The 19,465-nt window shown below is 47.1% G+C and overlaps 1 protein-coding gene across 2 annotated transcripts in view; it reads left to right on the top strand.

Annotated features, from left to right (window-relative positions):
- ARNT (aryl hydrocarbon receptor nuclear translocator) overlaps window positions 1-19,153 on the top strand; it is a 39,074-nt gene extending 19,921 nt beyond the window's left edge. For both annotated transcript variants that reach the window (XM_039512369.1, XM_039512368.1), the window contains 17 exons: window positions 930-1,143; window positions 1,303-1,516; window positions 2,215-2,314; window positions 2,931-2,996; window positions 4,085-4,170; window positions 4,713-4,789; window positions 5,473-5,607; window positions 7,798-7,872; window positions 8,707-8,858; window positions 10,793-10,903; window positions 11,462-11,537; window positions 12,125-12,248; window positions 12,940-13,039; window positions 13,705-13,855; window positions 14,717-14,876; window positions 15,499-15,650; window positions 16,760-19,153. In XM_039512369.1, the coding sequence (XP_039368303.1) occupies window positions 930-1,143; window positions 1,303-1,516; window positions 2,215-2,314; window positions 2,931-2,996; window positions 4,085-4,170; window positions 4,713-4,789; window positions 5,473-5,607; window positions 7,798-7,872; window positions 8,707-8,858; window positions 10,793-10,903; window positions 11,462-11,537; window positions 12,125-12,248; window positions 12,940-13,039; window positions 13,705-13,855; window positions 14,717-14,876; window positions 15,499-15,650; window positions 16,760-16,849 (2,083 nt within the window). In that variant the 3' untranslated portion in view covers window positions 16,850-19,153. The remainder of the gene's footprint in view (window positions 1-929; window positions 1,144-1,302; window positions 1,517-2,214; window positions 2,315-2,930; window positions 2,997-4,084; window positions 4,171-4,712; window positions 4,790-5,472; window positions 5,608-7,797; window positions 7,873-8,706; window positions 8,859-10,792; window positions 10,904-11,461; window positions 11,538-12,124; window positions 12,249-12,939; window positions 13,040-13,704; window positions 13,856-14,716; window positions 14,877-15,498; window positions 15,651-16,759) is intronic.
- The last annotated feature ends 312 nt before the right edge of the window (window positions 19,154-19,465 follow it).

Here is a 19,465-nt window from a genome sequence, read left to right as displayed (position 1 = left end):
TCTGTCTGCACCTCTAATCAATCTTTCCTATAGGAAACCTGGCATTATGTTCTGGTTTGAAAAATCCACCTTCATAACCCAACTAAATGGCACTTGATCCATAAATGCAACATGTGAACACATGCTAGCCTCTATCCTGGGGGTGCCAATAGGGAATGTCCCCAGGAGCAGACGGATTGCTGAGAGAGGCATGTTAAACCCACTAGTGGGATCAAATCAAGGAACCTTAGTTCTAATGCATCTCTAGGAATCTGTACCTCCGCACTGGCGGTAATGTGGTGGGACACGAGGTACAGGTATGTGTCTCACAGGTAAGGACATTGGGCTGCTTGTAGAGTTCACTTTGTTTTATACTAGAGATGAAATTAGCAAGCCATAGTCCCTAATGGTCGTATATAGAAACTCCAGCAGTGGACAGAAATTACATTTACAACCACTCTCCAGCCTTTTTGTGTGTCCAGCATGGTGTAAAAGGTGCTTTAGTGTAACTGAGAATCAGGTCTGTAGAGTTTACTTATTTCAAAGGAGCATCACCACAGTAACCGTGAGGAAACCTCTATTACTGTTGTAGGTTAGTGGTTTTCTGCAGAACTGTGCTCTCGATCAGCTGTAGAGAGCTTCCCGTGTTGAAGTAGCTTAGCCCTAACTTAGTGTCCTTCGAGACTTCTTGAATAAATATAATTTAGAGCAAGATGCTCTTGTGTTTGGCAAAGATGTCCTGGCTCTAGCTTCTCTCCCTTGCACTTGTTTTCCCCGTGTTCTTTCATGCATGCCCAGCATGGGAGGCTTTTGCAGCCCTTCTAACTTCTGACGACCCTGGCCCATCTTTTTGTTTTGCGCTCCGGCCTGGCGGGAACCCAGGAAGGGTTGATGTGGCAAAAGAACTGAGCCGTTTGGCTCTTGTAACGTCTCCCCATCTGCTTTCCCAGGGAGAATCACAGCGAGATAGAGCGCAGGCGTCGGAACAAGATGACCGCCTACATCACGGAGCTGTCAGACATGGTGCCCACCTGCAGCGCCCTGGCTCGCAAGCCTGACAAGCTGACTATCTTGCGTATGGCTGTCTCTCACATGAAGTCTTTGCGGGGCACTGGCAACACTTCCACTGATGGCACCTACAAACCCTCCTTTCTCACTGATCAGGTCTCTGCTGATTTTTGCTTCTAAGGAAAGACTGAAAGAGCTCAATGTGTAGCTTGGCCAGAGGGCGATTAACGTGGGGGAGACCTAAGAGCTTAAAGGTAGCTGGTGGGTGATGACTGTCTCGCCACTGGGTTAAGAACGTGTCTATTCTGTATGCAGGAACTCAAACACTTGATTCTAGAAGCAGCCGATGGCTTTCTGTTCATAGTGTCTTGTGAGACCGGAAGGGTGGTATATGTCTCGGACTCAGTGACTCCCGTCCTGAACCAGCCGCAGTCCGAATGGTTTAGCAGCACTCTGTACGACCAGGTGCATCCTGACGATGTGGACAAACTGAGGGAGCAGCTCTCCACCTCAGAGAATGCTCTGACAGGTAAAGCAGCCTGCTGTGGAAACTGTGCCCTGCCGACGATTCCCAGAATTTGTAGTGCACCCATTGGCCTGGCATGTGGATGGTCCTATGAGGCTAGAACTGGATTGTTCGTATTCCTGATAAGAGGAACAGACCACCCTGGGCCACTAACAAAGATCCTGAGGATGCATCAGAAGATGCATATAGGCTGAATTTCCATTGTTCTCCTTCTTCACGGTGCTAAATCTGTTACTGGGAGGGGCACGCTACTACACCCCTGTTAAAGCATTGCATCTCTCACTCCATCCTCAAATATGCATGGACATGTGACAGACACTACCTTTCTATCTGACAAGTGGATGGGCTGCCAAGGAACCCTTAAACAATGTGCCTGGATCTGCTCGAGCATTTGAGCGTTGAGGTCTTTCCTTTTACCCCTCTAGCATCAGGGCTGACCATAATGCTGTCAGCCTCTGGAGCAGGGGACCAGCTTCTGTAGGAAGACCCAGATCAAGAGCCAGTCTTTAGTTTTCAGTGTCATGTGGGATTTATGCACTGCTGTGTCCTGTTTTAAAGCTGGTTATGTAGTAGCTGCTGCTTAGAAAATTTAAGTGGTGCCCGTATGCTGTCTGGTGTATCCTGGTGATACTGAGTGATGATCCCAGAAGTTGTCCTGCAGAGCAGCGTCACTTTGCTTGTCTTTTTTCCACCCCCCTCAGGCCGAATCCTTGATCTAAAGACTGGGACAGTCAAGAAGGAAGGCCAGCAATCCATGAGAATGTGCATGGGCTCAAGGAGATCCTTCATATGTCGAATGAGGTAATACGGGGACTCTGATAGGAGATCTGGTTGCATGAGCCCATGGCTAAACCTGCGAACTGGCTGCTTAACCAGTATCAGAGCAGTTAAGCTTTTCTCTGTCTCTTTCAGCCTTCTCAGGTTCGATGAGGTGGAAGGTGGCTCTGTAAAACCTGATTTCCTAATGGGGTTCAGCTCTAAGACAGACTCTTACATTTTCTACCCGGTGTTAAGGGGATGGTACAGCTCTCAGAGATGTAACCACAGGCAGCTCAAGGACTCTGAGTCTGTTCCAGCTCTGCCATTGACTTGCTCTGACCTTGGGCAGGTCACCTAGCCCTCTGCTTCAGTAAAGTAGGGCTAGTTACCCCCAAGAGGTGGTAGCGATGTCGGCTTCTCCCATCGACATAGCACTGTCTACACCGAAAATTCAGGCGATGTAATGGTATTGCTCAGGAGTGTGGATTTGTCACGCTCTTGAATGACATCGTTATACTGACGTAAGTTTGTAGTGTAGACCAGGGGTCAATTCATGTTTATGAAGCATTGTGGAATCTTGAATAAAAGGGCGGAGGATCTTATTTGCAGTCTTTACCATTGGGATTTACACCTTTTTTCCCCCTCTTGACTGGTCCAGGTGTGGCAACAGCTCAGTGGATCCAGCCTCCATGAATAGACTCAGCTTTGTGAGGAGCCGATGCAGGTAAACTGCAGTGATCACATTTAAAGGTGATGCATATGAGTCTCGCACCACATTGAGTAACAAAGTAAAAAAAAGACCTGAGAGTGGCGTGGGATGCGTGGTGCATAAAGCATATATGAGATGGTATATCACAGCCTCTTTGAGTGCTTAAATACGTACGCTGTCAATGGAGAGAGACCTTAGCAATGCCACTTTCCACAAGACACTGTTAATGTGCAGATTAAAACTTCAGACCCCATTATTCTATGCAGTGTGTAGATTAAAGTTCCAGCAGTAGAGCACAGGTTGAGATTCTGTTCCCGTAGGCTTTAATATATTTTGAAAACATGGGCAGTGTTACTTTTAAAGGACATTAAGGCAGGCTCAGATGTCTTCAGTGCCTGGAAATTACAGCACATGTAATAACTCATTGTGCTCGCGTCTGACCTTAAGAACATAAGACCGACCATACTGGGTCAGACCAGTGGTCTGTCTAGCCCAGAGTCTTGTCTTCTGACAATGGCTGGAGCCAGATGCTCCAGAGAGAATAAATAGGACGGCAGATCTTCAGTGATCTATCCCCTAGCATCCAGTCCCAGCTTCTGGCAGTCAGTGTATTAGGCTTGGTCTGCACTACAGAGTTAGGTCGATATAAGGCAGCTTAGGTCGTCCTAACTCTGTGTCTGTACTACGATGTCACTCCCGATGATGTAAGTCACCCACTACGCCAGTGTAATACCTCCACCTCCACAAGAGGCGTAGCACTTAAGGGGATGTAGTTAGGGCAGTGCAGTGTCTGTGTAGACACTGCGTTATGTACATCACCTATTGGCAGTCAGCCCCTGTGTGGCTTACAGCTGGGAAAACCCCACCCTCCACGCCCCGGGTCTGACAGCCTGAGCTGTTTGGGACACCCAGAGCATGGGGTTGCGTCCCTGACCATCTTGGCTAACAGCCATGGAGGGATCTAAATTAGGTGTCATTGGGCGGGCAGGCTCAGGGACTGCTCCCTCCCTGAAGACCCTTCATTTCAGTTATTTAAAGAATTCAAAATAAGCTGAGCCTCTTAAACATAAAAAGAATAATCTTAATTGTTTTGTCTTCTCTAGGAGTGGCTTGGGTGCAGTGAAAGATGGGGAGCCCCATTACGTGGTGGTGCACTGCACAGGGTATATAAAAGCCTGGCCACCGGCAGGTAAGGAATCGTGCCAGCTTCTGGAAATATTTGAGTTACCAAGTCTGCTCTTAAGCCAGTCTGTGGTGTTGGCACGTTCTTGTTCTTGCTTTCAGACTGCCCATGTTGCTAAGCCGGGGTGTTTGGAGACACATTTCAAAATGCAGAGAGAACTAAAAAGGGTACCGAACTCTGCTGAGTCAGTTCCTATAGGTCTGAGGGTTTATCGAAGGATGGGATGTTCCTGGTGGTCAGGAGAGTGGGTTGCGCTTTCAGAACACAGTCCACTAGAGAACCCGGGGCTGAAACTAGACTCACATTAGTCTTTCCTTTGACTTTCATATAACAGTTTGAGTAAGTTGAAAACTGCACAGGCGTTGAACATGTTTTTAGCCTGTCAAACCCTTTTGACTAGGAGAAAGTGGCTGGCAACAAAATAACAGAAAGGTGTGAAATGTTGAAATCAGAGCTGCTTCTCTTGCTGCTGCCTGTGTGGGATTAGGGGTTTCTGGTATGCTCGTCATGCTGTAATTCCTTAAACTTTCTCTCGTCTTTTGTCTCAGGTGTCTCATTGCCAGACGATGACCCGGATGCTGGCCAGGGGAGCAAATTTTGCCTTGTGGCCATTGGCAGACTACAGGTCAGTAGAAACTTCCATTCAGCAGGAATGTGGTGCTGCTGAGAATTAAAGCACCTTCCTACTTTCTCTCCAAGGGCCTTGAGCAGTATATTCTCTCCATGCAGCCCATCTATGTTCCTTTCCTCCCAGCCGTGTCATTTGTGGGTCTAGATAAAGCAAACACAATAAATCTCTGGAGAATAAAACTCTGGCTTGCAAAGCCTACAGAAACTTAATGGTGGATTTCCCACGAGCCCAGCCCAGCACTCTGAAACCTGCCAGGTGCATTCTGGGAACTGACATGCCAGCAAGTGCACTGAATGCCCCATCTGGCTTCACAATTCCTGCTCTCTCTCATGCTGGCATCTCAACTCATGGGGGTATTGTGAGCATCACTGCCCTTTGGAAATGTGCAAAGGGCTGTACAAATGTTAGTAAATATTTAATTAGCCTTTGAATTGGGTGTGGATTTACCTGGGCTCAGATGCAGCTTTATTCCACCTTTCTGACATACCTTAGAGACATTCCGATTTAATATCTGCCACCTGTTCTTTTCCAAGCAGCGATGCCTGCTTCATGGTTCAGTGGGAGAAAATTCTGTTCAACCAGGCCAAGCACCTATTGTATATGTGTCTGGGAGGGTACACTTGCATGTCTCAGTGGCTTTCTTTTAAACCTGAAACCAAATCTGTCTTGCTTTTCAGGTCACTAGCTCACCCAACTGCACAGACCTGAACAGCGTTTGTCAGCCAACTGAGTTCATCTCCCGACACAACACCGAAAGCATTTTCACCTTCGTAGATCACCGCTGCGTGGCTACAGTTGGCTACCAACCACAGGTGAGAAACGGTAGAAGCTTCCCTCCCAGTGTAGATTGCTGCAAATCAAACCGGCTTCCCCTCCTCCTTGCTCCACATGTCATGGCTTCAGTCGTCTGATGGAACTGAGCTAAAACAAATTAGTTGTTAGGTATTGAACCAGCCATCAATTTCGGCTCCACTCGTTGCTTAGAAAACAGATGAAAGGTGACAAATCTGAGGAACTGTCCCAGGTTGAGGTGTCAGTAGAGGAAGTTTTGGAACAAATCAATACATTAAACAGTAATAAGTCACCAGGGCCAGGTGGTATTCACCCAAGAAGGAGCTCACATATGAAAGTGCAGAACTAACAACTGTGGTATGTCCCTTAAATCAATTTAATTTCCAAATGACTGGAGGATAACAAATGTGACACCAATTTTTAAAAAAGGCTCCAGGGGTGATCCTGCCAATTACAGGCTGGTAAGACTAATTTCAATACCAGGCAAATTGGTTGAAACTATAGTAAAGAACAGAATTATCAGACACAATTTGTTGGGGAAGAGTCAACACAGCTCCTGTAAAGGGAAATCGTGCCTCACCAGTCTGTTGACACCCTCAAAGAATTCCAGTAAAGACATGGACAAGGGTGATCCAGTGGGTATAATGTACTTGGACTTTCAGAAAGTCTTTGACAAGGTCCCTCACCAAAGGCTCTTAAGCAAAGTAAGCAGACATGGGATAAGAGGGAAGGTCCTCTTATAGATCAGTAACTGGTTAAAAGATGGGAAACAATGGTTAGGAGGAATAAATGGTCAGTTTTCAGAATGGAGAGAGGTAAATAGCGGTGTCCCCCAGGAATCTGTACTGCGACCAGTGCTGTTTAACATGTTCATAAATGATCTGGAAAAAGGGGTCAACAGTGACGTGGCAAAGTTTGCAGATAATACAAATGTACTCAAGATAGTTAAGTCCAGAGCAGACTGCAAAGAATTACAAAGGATCTCACAAAACTGGGTAACAGGGCAACAAAATGGCAGATGAAATTCAATGTTGATAAATGCAAAATAATGCACATTGGAAAACATAATCCCAACTGTACATACAAAATGGAGTCTAAATTAGCTGTTACCGCTCGAGATCTTGCAGTCATTGTGGAGAGTTCTCTGAAAACAACCGCTCTGTGTGCAGCGGCAGTCAAGAAAGCTAACAATGTTAGGAGCGATTAGGAAAAGGGATCGATAATAAGACAGTAAATATCATAATGCCACTATATGAATCCATGGTATTCCCACACCTTGAATGCTGGGTGCAGTTCTGGTCACCCCATCTCAAAAATATATGTTAGAAACGGAAAAGCCACAGAGAAGGGCAACAAAAATGATGCCAGGGTGTGGAACAGCTTCCATATGAGGAGAGATTAAAAAAACTGGGACTGTTCATCTTGGAAAAGAGGTGACTAAAGTGGGATAGGACGGAGGTCTGTAAAATCATGACTGGTGTGGAGAAAGTGAATGAGGAAGTGTTGTTGACTTCTTCATGTAACACAAGAACTGGGGTCACCCGATGAAATTAATAGGCAGCAGGTTTAAAACAAAGAACGTATTTCTTCACACAACGCACAGTCAACCTGTGGAACTCATTGCCAGGGGATGTTGTGTAGGCCTAAACTATAAATGAATTAAAAAAAAGAATTAGGAGGATAGGTCTGTCAATGGTTATTAGCCAAGATGGTCAAGGATGCAATCCCATGCTCTGGGTGTCCCCAAGCCTGACTGCCAGAGTCTGAGACTGCCAGGGGATGGATCCCTCAATAATTGTTCTGTTCATTCCCTTACAAGCATTTGGCATTGGCCATTGTCAGAAGACAGGACCCTGGGCTAGATGGAGCATGGATCTGACAGTGTAGCCATTCTGATGTTCTTGTGTAACACAGATCAGTGGAGGGAGGTGGATCTGGCCTATATTTAGAGCAAATTTGATTGAAGCAAGGTCTTCGACTCCACTTCTGAGTTACAGATTAAACATCAGGGTCAGCTGCTGTGGTGCTGTGTTTTGTAAAAGTGCATCGGTTCCTAAAATAGGTGGATGGCCTGAAGTTTTTGTCCCAGGGAGTTGTATGTGGGAGTTGTAAGCATTAGTCCAAAGTGGAACTACTCAAGCAGGCCGAAAGCAGGGAGTCTGCTTGTTAAATGGAGACTTTTTTTTTTTCTTTTTCTCTTCAAAAATTAGGAACTCTTGGGGAAAGATATTGTGGAGTTCTGTCACCCAGAAGACCAGCAGCTTTTGCGAGACAGCTTTCAGCAGGTAATATATTTAGCCACCGTGGCTGCTTACAAGTTGATCTGCATCACAGCTCGTAAACCAATATTCCTATTGGCTGATTTTTATCAAGGCAGGAATCACACCTCGCAGGCCTTAAATTTCCCAGTTACTGAGTAGCATACATTTGAATAGATTATTAAACACAAGAGAACTTGCTAACATGCAAAATGAAACTGGGTGGGTTTGCGTGTCTAATTTATTTTTGAATTCCTCCTTTTGCTGCTAGTTGTCTGAGACCAGAGATGTGAGTACAAAGTCTTGATATCAAGGCCATGCTTCAGTGGCTGTGTTCAGACACCAGTTCATCTGCCTTGCCATGCGTAAGGTGTCCGAACTTTAAATGGATGTGGCTTGCTGGCCCTCTTGCTGCTGTTACTCTCTCCTCTGAGGGTGCTTCACTTGACAGGGCAGGAAAGACTCCACTACTGATGATTCTGAAAAGCAGCTCCTCATTCGTTTGACCCAATAGTAGGAATCATAAACCGGACAATCTTTGGTTGCTGGAGAAATTAACCTTTTTATTCTTATTTTTGTATATTCCATTGCTGCAAAGAGCATTAATTGAAGGCATAAGAAAATGCTACATTCCACTCCCATATCATCATCCTGGCAAGTCAGGACATTGGAGGAATATAAAAAGAGTTTAAAAGAATAGAGTAGTTGTATTGTGGCTGGGAACCAAGGTACAATATTGTAGCCTTACGACAAAGAGTGCCAGAGTCAGCTGCTAGCAGGGTGGGTGTTTGCTTATAAACAACACTGTTCTCAAACGTCTTCTTTTTATCAGGTATTACTGATGGCGTTAAATTTTTCTAGGTGGTGAAGTTAAAAGGCCAGGTTCTGTCAGTCATGTTCCGATTCCGGTCCAAAAACCGTGAATGGCTCTGGATGAGAACCAGCTCCTTTTCCTTCCAGAACCCCTACTCAGATGAGATTGAGTACATCATCTGTACCAACACCAACGTTAAGTATGTACATGGCAATGGCTTTCAATCCATGAGCACTTTCAGCGATAGCATGTGCACTTTGCCTGACCTAGTGCCTCCCTGTATGAGCAGCTGCACAGACCGGATGCTTTATGAGCTCGGGTTCTCCCACCATCACCCCCTCTTTCTCCCTCCCTCCCCAAGCTTCTGTGCTTTCCTGAAAAATCACTAACTACACTGGGCAGTATCCTGACAGTGGTGCAGTGCCGGCTACGAAATGCTTTTAAGATGCATTTGGATGCTCAGTTGGGAGTTTAGGGCGCTGTCAGAATTCAGTTGTTTAACTCCTTAACGTGCTGGTGGTGCATTGACTCTTCAGGCTGTCTATCTGCATTTGGAGTGTTACTACTAGGAGAATGTATTTTAACATAGCACTTGGCTTCCATGGCAGCAGGACGAGGCATGGATAGGTTGGGGACTGGATTTTAAAAGCCACCTTTGAATGTGAGCTGGAAAAGTCTCAGCTGACACTAGAAAGTAAATATTGACTTTGGTGTTGTCTGCTTGCTTCAGTAGCTCATCCTAGAGTCAGGAAAGAATCTCCCCTAATTGTGACACTGCAATAAAAATTGTGCTCTCTCTGTTACTATCTTCACGACCCACCACCCTTTCCCTTCTTGGCCATCGTGGTGGCGTGGCAATACTGTGCCATAGTTGGCTGTCCATCGTGGGTAGTCGAGGGATGCTGCCTCTTCCTAGGGGCAGCACAAGGCTCTTCGTACAGGCCTAGCACTTGAGATCCTGAGAGGGAATGCTCGAATCTGGCAGGCACGTCTCTTGTACCTGCACAGCTAATATTGGCCTTACAGGCCGTCTGCCCAGCTGGACAAGAGGCAAGGCAGGCCATCTGTGCTTGTGGACAAAGCGGGCAGCCTTTGAGTTGGATGTTCAGGGTCCCTTGTGGACCTTTCTCAATCACGCTGTACAGTCAGTGGTGCACCTTATTCACCCACCGGTAGGAGAAACCCATTCTAATCAGACTCCCTTAAAAAGATTCAGCGCAATATTAATTCGGTCTCTCTAGGGGCTTCCCTTTGGTTCTAGACCACCATGATGTGAGCAGGGGGTAAGGAGCCAAGAATCTGTATTCTAACCATGCTTCTGATGTGCACTCTAGCTTTTCCTGGCATTAGAGGCATCTCTTTGATCGTATTCTCTCCTCCTCTTATTCAGTCCACACAAATCCATTCCCATTTCCATACTCCAGCTTCCAAGTATACCACTCGAGTTCAGACCAGAAAAGCACAGCTGTGCAGCGGATAGCATATGGTGCACTCCAGCTGCCAGGCTCTTCGCTCGCTCTGTGCACTGTGCTCAGTTTTATTTTTCACAGACCCAAGTACTCTCTGCTGGGCAGAAGCAACAGCTTTTAAAACACGTGTTGAGATGTATCAGTTTTTTCTACCGTATGGGAAAGCTTGTTAAAGTTGAGTTGCGTTCCGCTAGACAGGCTTCGCGACTAGACCGAAACAGAGCCCAGAGGATACTTTCAGGGTTTATATTAGGGTTAACAGTTGCCCCTTACTGCGGGCATCCTGCTCGATCCATGATTTATTTACTGACTCAAATGGTAAGTCACGTATGTTTTAGGCCTGGTAACCTTGGGAGTGCTGATTATTTGAGCTGTATCTAACTGGGGAGGCTTCCGCGTATACAGATTTAATAGCAGCTCTTCTTCCTGCTGCGTATGTTTTGGGGGAAGGGCTAGTGCCCGTTGGATCCCAGCTGTGTATCCTATTAGATGTCTCATTCAAAGGCCGTTGAAGTTTGCCGATCGGTCCATTGACTTCATTGGGCTTTTGCAAAGATGAGGCTCTCGGACCCACGACTGACCCAAAAAAGGCAAATTTTAAAGGACAGTAACTGACACTTGCACCTTTTCCTTTTCTCTCTCCCTTTGTTTAAACAACATTAAGGAACTCAAGCCAAGAGTCTCGGCCTGCTGTGTCTAACTCGATGCAGCGGCCACAGCAAGGACAGAATGTCAGCCTCCCCCTGGACATGGGCACAGCTCAGCTGGCGTCAAGGTGAGAGGAGTCTACCATGCCTTTAACTTTGGTCATCTCCTCTCTCTTCCCCTGCCTGGCCACCTTGTTTTTATAGGCCTGTCAGTTCTCTCATCTCGCCCCTACTTTGCTCTTTGCCAAAGGAACAGACACTCTAGGGTTAAAGGTCTGAGTCAAGAGCTCCAAAATTATTTATTACAGCAATCAGCTGACCTAGTTCAGTAGCAGGGCTAATGCTGAACTGGTAATTAATTTTTAAATGAGCGGAAAAGAATAGCTGATCTGCTGGAGTCCAGTGGGCCGTGCAGGAGATTGATTGCTTACAAGAGAGTTGAATAGTTGATGCTCTGAGACTCTGTTGCAGAAACTTCCTTTTGCAGGGTGGAGTCTTAATCTGGTCATGCTGGAAAATGTTTTTTTTTTTTTTTGATGGGGGTTGAGCATAGGCAGAATCTCCAGTAGTACTGTAGCAGTCCTGCTTGCTTTTGTAGAGACACCCAAATTCCTGGCTGCCGGCGGGTCAGGGCTCAGTTGTGTTTAGCAAGACCCAGTTCTTATTACGTTCACGTTCTATTTTAGGCAGCAGCAGCCACAACAGACTGCGCTGGAAGTGGTCCCAGGAAGAGAGAGTCTGTCTGGTTATGACCACTCGCAGGTAAATCAGCAGGGATCTTGATGGTCTTTGTTCTGTGTGTTGTGATCTGTTCCTGACTGTAGATGAAAACTGGCCCATAGAGCAGTAGCTGGAGGCCACCGCACGGGAGTCTGAGTTGCTGGGTGTCATTGGAGCCTATGCTGTGACTTTCTGAGAGGACAGAGTTGGGCCTGCCACCTGCCCTGCATGAGTAGTGCCCTCATCTCTCCATCAGGTGCTGGCACAGCCTCTCCGGCAGGGCAGGGCAGAGCAAAGCTGCCTCCAGAATTCTGAGTGCCCTGGTGCTCAGTCCCTCTGCTTGGGGTGCCCATGTCCCCCCGAGAACAGCCTCTGCGCACCCCCCATTCTTGAGCCGTCAGTACGCTCAGCACCATCAGTCTGGATCAATCCAAGTGGACATTGAGTCTGCGCTAAAGCACCTTGCGGACCAAGGTGTATGTAAAAAGACAGGCAACAAATGCCCTCTGCTCTTTATCATAGGCAGCAGCTTCCTAAGTGGCTTCCTCTGAAACCTCATAGGCAACCTTCCTTTGCCCTCTGTTTTACCTATTGGTTGCTCATGATTATATCTCCCTCCTATGATCCAGGTTGCTGTCCAGCCTGTGACTGCTGCTGGCCCAGAACGCAGCAAACCACTGGAGAAAACGGAGGCTCTGTTTAGTCAGGAGAGGGACCCACGGTTCAGTGAAATCTACTCCGGCATCAATACAGGTAGGGATTGTGGTGTGCAGATTGCTGAGTTAGCCTAGAGGTTCAGTTGGCTCTGTTCCTCGATCTCAGTCCTGGCTTGGTATCATCACTTGTTCTGTTTAAACGAATCTAGTGCTAGGGACAGGTGCTGAAGTGGCAGTGGAGAGAGCAATCCCTTCTTCTGCAGAACAGGAATGTCTCCGGCATCCCATTCACCCACCAGTCTGCCTCTAACCTTTGCCCCCTGATTGCTGCCTTCCAGCAGTGCCTTCCTCACTGCAGTTAGCATCTTGGCAACGCTTTGGGAGGGCAGGGGCAGTCTTTTGCCCTATGCCTTGGGCCAAGTGTCTCAGATCTGGGATCTCCTCATAACCCCTTCTGCCTATCGCCAGAGAGCAGATTTGTTTTCCGTGACTCAGAACAGACAACAGTGAACGTCCTAAGCCCCGAGAAGACCTTAAGGCCAAGCTTATTAAAAAACAATTGAGAGGCAATCAAATTAAATAAGCTGTTAAGGAACCATCTGCGGTCTGAGTCTGGGTAATGTCTGTAACAAGACTGTCCCTTATCTAGCCAAGCTGTTTAAGCCAAAGTATCAAACTTGACAGGGAGAACTCAGGTGTTTAGCAGCCTTGCTAACAGCCTTTGTCTTGGCCTCCCTCCATCAGCATTGCCTTGTCATGGCGCTAACCTGTTTGCCTTTCTTTCACAGATCCGAGCAAAGTCCTCCCTGCCAGCACAGTGCCGGCCAATCAGCCACTCTTCCCCCAGGGAAACACTTTCACTCCTGCGCGGCCCACCGAAACTTTCAGGTGAAGTTGGCGCGCTGGACTGGGGTTGGGTTGCTGTGAATTGTATCTTTCTCTTTCTGCTCGGTCTGTCCAGGCTTAGTTTTCTGGAGGAGCAACAGAAGAAATGAAGGGTGACAGTGCTGTGTGGTGTCTGGCCGCTGCTGAAAGAGAAATGCACTGTAATAACCATCCAGAATGAACAGACTCTGTTGCCCTAAAGGGGGCTCCCAGTGCACCAGAATTGACTGTTTGTTCCAAGTGCTGGATCATATCACAATGGAATATGCCTGCAGTTCTTAAAATGCAAACCGCTAGGAAACATGTGCCAGGGTGTCCCTAGTACTCAGACACATTTGTCTTTTCGTTCATTGAAGCCATTTGGTTTTGCATGTTTGCTTATATCAATTGCCTGCTAGACACTGGTGGAAATATTACTACAAATGGACAGACAGCCTAGGCAGACGTGCATGCTCTGACACATCACCTCCAAGTTGGGCTAGCATCCCAGCCCAGCCCAGCACGCGCTCTTGTTTTGTAATTGAGGTATACAGGTTATGTGGGCATTGTGGATTACCTCCAGATGCATAGTACCTGTCTGCCTATGCTTGTAATGCCTCCTGTGGCGCATCTAGTGGTAATTGTTAAATCTGGGCTAACTCTTTAAAGCATGTTCTCTCCTATTCTAGGAGCAGTAGCATGGTACCCCCTGTCATCAACATCCAGCAGCAGCCTGCTTCAGCAGGCCAGATTTTAGCACAGATTTCTCGCCACTCCAATACCACTCCAGTCACTGCAACCAACTGGGTGTCGGCGACACGACCATCGTTCACGGCACAGGTGACATTTCTCAGAATGCCTAGTGAGTCTTTTCCCAAGGGATACAGGTTTGCAACAAACACACACCTTGCTGTCCTGAGAATTGCTCTTTTGTTAGCAGCCTGTGATATTAAAGTGCTCTGATGGGGTTGACTTCTGAATAGCAGAGTGATGGAGAAATTCCCCTGGCACGTGGAGTGGGTTGTGTTGGATGCATTCAGTAACTCCAGCTTGACAGCGATCGCCATCTCTTAACAGCTGAAATCCCAGCAGCTGCTTGTGTGAATTGATCCAGATCATTTCTAAGGAGCCAAGTGTTCGACATCCGCCCTGAAAACAATTGCTCTATCATTGCGCCGAACTGGGGGCCCCCGGCACAATCAGCAATAAGAGTAGAGCTTTTCTGGGCAGGAGACAGAACTTCTGCAGGGGCCGGTCCCAGATGAGAATGATCTCCCCCAGGAACAAAGGCCCATCCTAAACCTCCCCTCCTTCCACTCCAAGGGCAAGGTGCATTTCTCTGACCTGGCCTAGATAAATGCATAGCAACAGGTATTTTTTATTAAAACCAAAAGAAATCCCCTGCTAAACCAAGGCACTTCACTGTACATCCTTCTCCGTCTGGGGAGAGAACAGATATGTGACAGATGTGTAGTTGTGTTGCTTAATGCACGGCTGGAAGGCGCTCAGGTACCTGAGAGAGTTCCTCCAGATGCCGGGCTGGGGCAGATTGGCAGGGAGAAGCTTGCAATGCACATGCTGTAGCTTCTTTGTAGCTGGGGAACGTCGCTCACCAGAGCTGCGTCAGTCCAGCACCCTGCGCCGTTTTCAGATTAGAGCAGAATAAATAGAGCATTTACTTCTCTCTCGTTGCCGTTCTAGCAAGTGGCTTCCCAGACCGCAAAGACTCGATCCCCTTCATTTGGAATAGGGAGTTTCCAAGGCACCCCTTCCTCTTTCAGCCCAATGTCAGCACCTGGTTCCACAGCTTCCCCGGGCGGGGCTGCTTATCCACCCCTCGCCAACCGCGGCACAGGCTTCGGTAAGTGTCATTCGTGTCGCACAAGGAATATACGTCGGATCTTGCTGGGGGATTGGGGCCAGGATAAAAATCTCCTTTAAAAAGAGGCTTGTTTGGATTTGTGCTTCAGGATAGGGCTAGGGCCAAATTTGGGCCAGGTGCGGGCAGATGCAGCTCCCCATGTCCTTCGTCTGTTTTTGTAAAAATGTCATGGATGCTCTACTAGTGTTACTTCTAAACCTGAATTCCTGCCTCTCCTCTCTGAGCAAGGGGTGACTGAAACCGAAGAGACTCCAAACAGCTGCAGCATGGGTGGGGGGGAGGAGAGGGGACTCCTAAAAATTCATAGGTTGGCTAGAGTTGGAAGGAACCACTCACATCCCATTGTCCTGACCTTGCCAGAAATTCAGTCCAGAGCTGGTTGGACAATAGCTGGGATGGATCCTTCATACTGCAGGATCAGATTTCCCTTGCTGTTAAGTGGCTGGGCCCTGGAACCCCTCTCTGCGTTATTGCCATACTAAGTTGTCCACCTGAAGCAATACCATTAACCAGCCAGTGCTTGTTTACTGACCCTTAAAGGCTCTTGGGTAGAGACTCTTCTGTGGACACAACTCGCTGACCTTGTTACTCTGTTGAACAGCCACTGAAACCAGGCAGACCCCAGCCCAGTTCCAGACACGGACAGCGGAAGGAGTTGGCATGTGGCCTCAGTGGCCAGGACAACACCACGGGCGGAGCTCTGGGGAGCAGCAGCACGTCCAGCAGCAGCCGAGCCAGCCTGAGGTCTTCCCAGTAAGATGGCATTTTCGTAACCCGTTGAGGGAGGGCTGTAAATCCTGGGGGGACTTATGGGCTTGGTTTACAAAAGTGCAGGCTCCTTGGCCAGCATGATGTGAAAGCCGTAATAATCCCAAGTGGGGCTGGATCGCCGGGGAGGAACCGGTCAAGGGATCTGGAGCTGTTCACTTCTATTAGGTAGCTGGTTTGAATCTGGCTGAGTTTGGGATCCCAGCGGGGCCTGACGTGTTCCAGTGGACAGGAGTCCACTTCACTCAGCACCGCCAGAATCGGCTTGAATTATTACTCACCAGTCTTGGAGGTACTGGGTGCTGGCTGAGTCTTGCCCACATGCTCAGGGTTTAACTGATCGTCATATTTGGGGTCGGGAAGGAATTTTCCTCCAGGGCATATTGACAGAGGCTTTTCACCTTCCGCTGCAGCATGGGGCACGGGTCACTTGCTGGAGGATTCTCTGCAGCTTGAGGTCTTCAAACCATGATTTGAGGACTTTAATAACTCAGACATAGGTTAGGGGTTTGTTACAGCAGTGGGTGGGTGAGATTCTGTGGCCTGCGTTGTGCAGGAGGTCAGACTAGATGACCATAATGGTCCCTTCTGACCTTAAAGTCTGTGGGTCTATGAGGTACAAAAGTGGCTGCAGACTGACCTCCCCTCTGAGGCGTTTTGTCCATAACTGGGCTAAGGCCTCCTGGTGGGGCCCTGTGCAGAACTCGTGTTGCCGCCTGAGCTGGGCCTGTTCTGTGGAGACAGGGAACAGTTGGGTTTTCAAAACAAAGTACAGCCCCGTAATGACTGTTCACAGGATTCCTCTGTATTGTGCACTCCACAGGGTCCGGTTGTCAGCTTCCGCCCCCCGTTTGCCCAGGGGCGTGTAGCTACAGTTAGTCACTGATCCTATGAGAAATATAGCTTGTATCTAGACTACGAAAGGCAGCTGGAATGTGTCTGCCGGACTCTTTAGACTGTAAGCTCTTTGGGGAAGGGAGTATCTGTTCTGTTTTTGTACAGCACCTAGCACAGTGGGGCCTTAGTCCATGACGGAGGCTCCAGCTCCTACATGCGACTACAGGACAGATACAAAACTTATTTTGTTCTTCCAGGACATGCTGTCAATGCTGGGAGACCAGGGAACCAACTACAGCAATGAAGAATTCCCAGACTTAAATATGTTCCCTGCCTTTTCAGAATAAAATTAAAAAAACAAACAAACAAAAAAAGCCCTTATATAAATACCTACGTGTAAAGGAAAAAGCACCTAAGTCTTTTTTCTCAGACCCCTGAACTTTCTAAACACTTCCTACTTCCTGGAGGTGGAAATTTCCAACCAAGAATCCAGAATGGACAGCTTGTCCCGAAGGAGGAGGCGGGGTCTCTGCAATGCTGCCAGCCCTGCGTGGAAGATGCGTGGGATTGTTCATCAGGCGGCGTCAGGACTCATGAAGCATTGGCGAGTGCAGGAGGGAGACTCCCACAGACTGCGGGATGCCTGCAAGAGGCTTACTCTGTGCACTGGGTTGGGAGGAGAGACTCCTGGCTCCTTCAGAAAACACCTCCCAAAGTTCATGAGGTGTTTTTTTAAAAGTTTCAGTCTTCGATACCGTGACTTTTTAAAAGACTTATTGTAACTGCTTAAATATTGGAACCTTTTTCTCAAATGTTAACCCTTTATAACTCGATCCTAGGGTAACACACGCTGGGGATTACAAATCCTTCTTGGCTTACCCAGCCTTTCTCATTGGGACTGCAGGTCACCTCAGCAAGGAAGCTTTTGTGTCATCTCTCTGGAGAGGAAAGAGTAGGGTTATTACGGGCTCCCCGGCTTGTGATCGGGGTGTGTTTGAGGAGCTTCCATGTTCAGGGGAGCTTAGCTTTGGAAGAACGTGTTTGTTTGAAATCCCATCTCTCTTCCATAAACAGTGCAATTAATATGGGTATTTTAGTTAGCATGACCTATAAACTTGGGGATTTTTCATTCACTTAAAGATGGGAAAATAATGAGCCATAAAGTGTTAAATAATCATATGTAGCTTTGCTTTCTAGATGCACCAGTCCACAAGTGATGGCTTCAGTGCTGCCATAAGCCAGTGTTAAACGGGTTTCCAGTGAGTGTATCTATTAAGACTAACGTGGCACCTTTAGTGCAACGTTACCATTTTTATCTCCTTTCCCACAATCTCCATTTCTGAGTTGTAGGCTCAGCTCCTGTTGGAAACAGACTCTTCTGCCTCTCTCGCTTCTGGGTAAGAGAATCTGGTAAATAGCCAAGAGTTGTGCTCTTCACTCAGCTATCAGAGTGGCAATCCTCCAGTCTGATGTTCACTGATCCCTTAAAGAACTCCTTATTGCCAGGTGCTGATCTATTGCCAAAATACAAAATGGAGGAGAGCGAGACAAGTATTTAACTTGAAGATTCAAGCCTTGTGTTCAGATTTTCTGGCACCTTCCCTGGAAAAACTTGTGGCAAACTTCACGCACTTTCCTGGTCCTGTTTTCTAAAAAGTGATGGTGAAACCGTGCCCATGGCAAGAATTTGCTGCATCCATTCAGTAAGTAGATCTGTCTGCTGTTGGGTTCAGCACTTGGAAACTAACTCTCCAATGCTATGGTGGAAAAACAGAATCTTTCCTGAAAAGGGAAATCTGTTTTTCTTCAGGATTAAATCTGTTGGAAGCTGGTCTTGTTCCCTTAAAGCATGCACACTGCTCCACGTTAAGTGAGATTAGGGATGCTGACCTCCTGGAATGCCCTGGGGTGACCATCCTTCAGCCAGTAAGGTCAGAGCTAGACAAATAATGGAATTTCCACTGGTTGGCAATTTTGCAAAAGTAAAGAAGAAATTTTCCTGGGTCAAATTTATCATTTCATTTTGATTGTGAGCAATTTCAAGCTTCTGAGTTTTTTAAAAAAAAAAATCAAAGGAAATTTTGAAACTAAGTTCTTTGGAACTAATATTTCAACCTTTTAAATAAAATGAAATAAGACATTGAATTTTTTATAAACAAAACAGAGAACTGAATGCAAATTCCAAGTGTTTCATTGGTGCAGAATCTGCATTTTTCATAGAAGAATTTTTTGTGCAAATAATTAGGGGGAGGGATAGCTCAGTGGTTTGAGCATTGGCCTGCTAAACCCAGGGCTGTGAGCTCAATCCTTGAGGGGGCCACTTAGGGATCTGGGACAAAAATCAGTACTTGGTCCTGCTAGTGAAGGCAGGGGGCTGGACTCAATGACCTTTCGAGGTCCCTTCCAGTTCTAGGAGATTGGTATATCTCCAATTATTACTATTACTCTATTACAAGCTGTAATGGCAATATTGTGAAAAGGAAGGATGTGGTCTTTGTCGGACTAGTAGATCTTGCGGCAGGTGAGGGTGGAGCAGTGTTGAGGGGGAACCTTTGCCAGCTCACATATACCCTCCAAAGAGCAGATTTCCGAGACTTGTAGGGCAGGTAACCTCTCTCTGTGGAAGTATTGGAGCAAAACACATTGGTGTGAATAACTGTTGTAAAGTGCGATGTGACGTTTCAATATTTTCTGTACCCTGCCAGAGATGATATTGACACTAGGATTAGAAGAACCAAACCTATACTGTATTCTCACGCTTTCGTTGGTGAAACAGTGTTCAGACGCTAGTGACCTTAGTCAGATCTTCAAAAACTCCAAAGTCCCGTTTTAAAAGCGATTGAAACAATCACTTATGAGCTTTTGAAAATTTTACCCATATACTTAATCTGCTCTCTGCTGGGTGGATTATAAGGGTGTGGAGCTGAGCTAACAGCAATAACTGCTTTTGGCTCTTCTCTTCG

This window comes from Mauremys reevesii, linkage group 24, assembly GCF_016161935.1.
Source record: "Mauremys reevesii isolate NIE-2019 linkage group 24, ASM1616193v1, whole genome shotgun sequence".
NCBI classification, from domain to species: Eukaryota; Metazoa; Chordata; order Testudines; family Geoemydidae; genus Mauremys; species Mauremys reevesii.
Note: the sequence above shows the minus strand (reverse complement) of the source record. Positions and strands in the feature narration are given on the sequence as shown.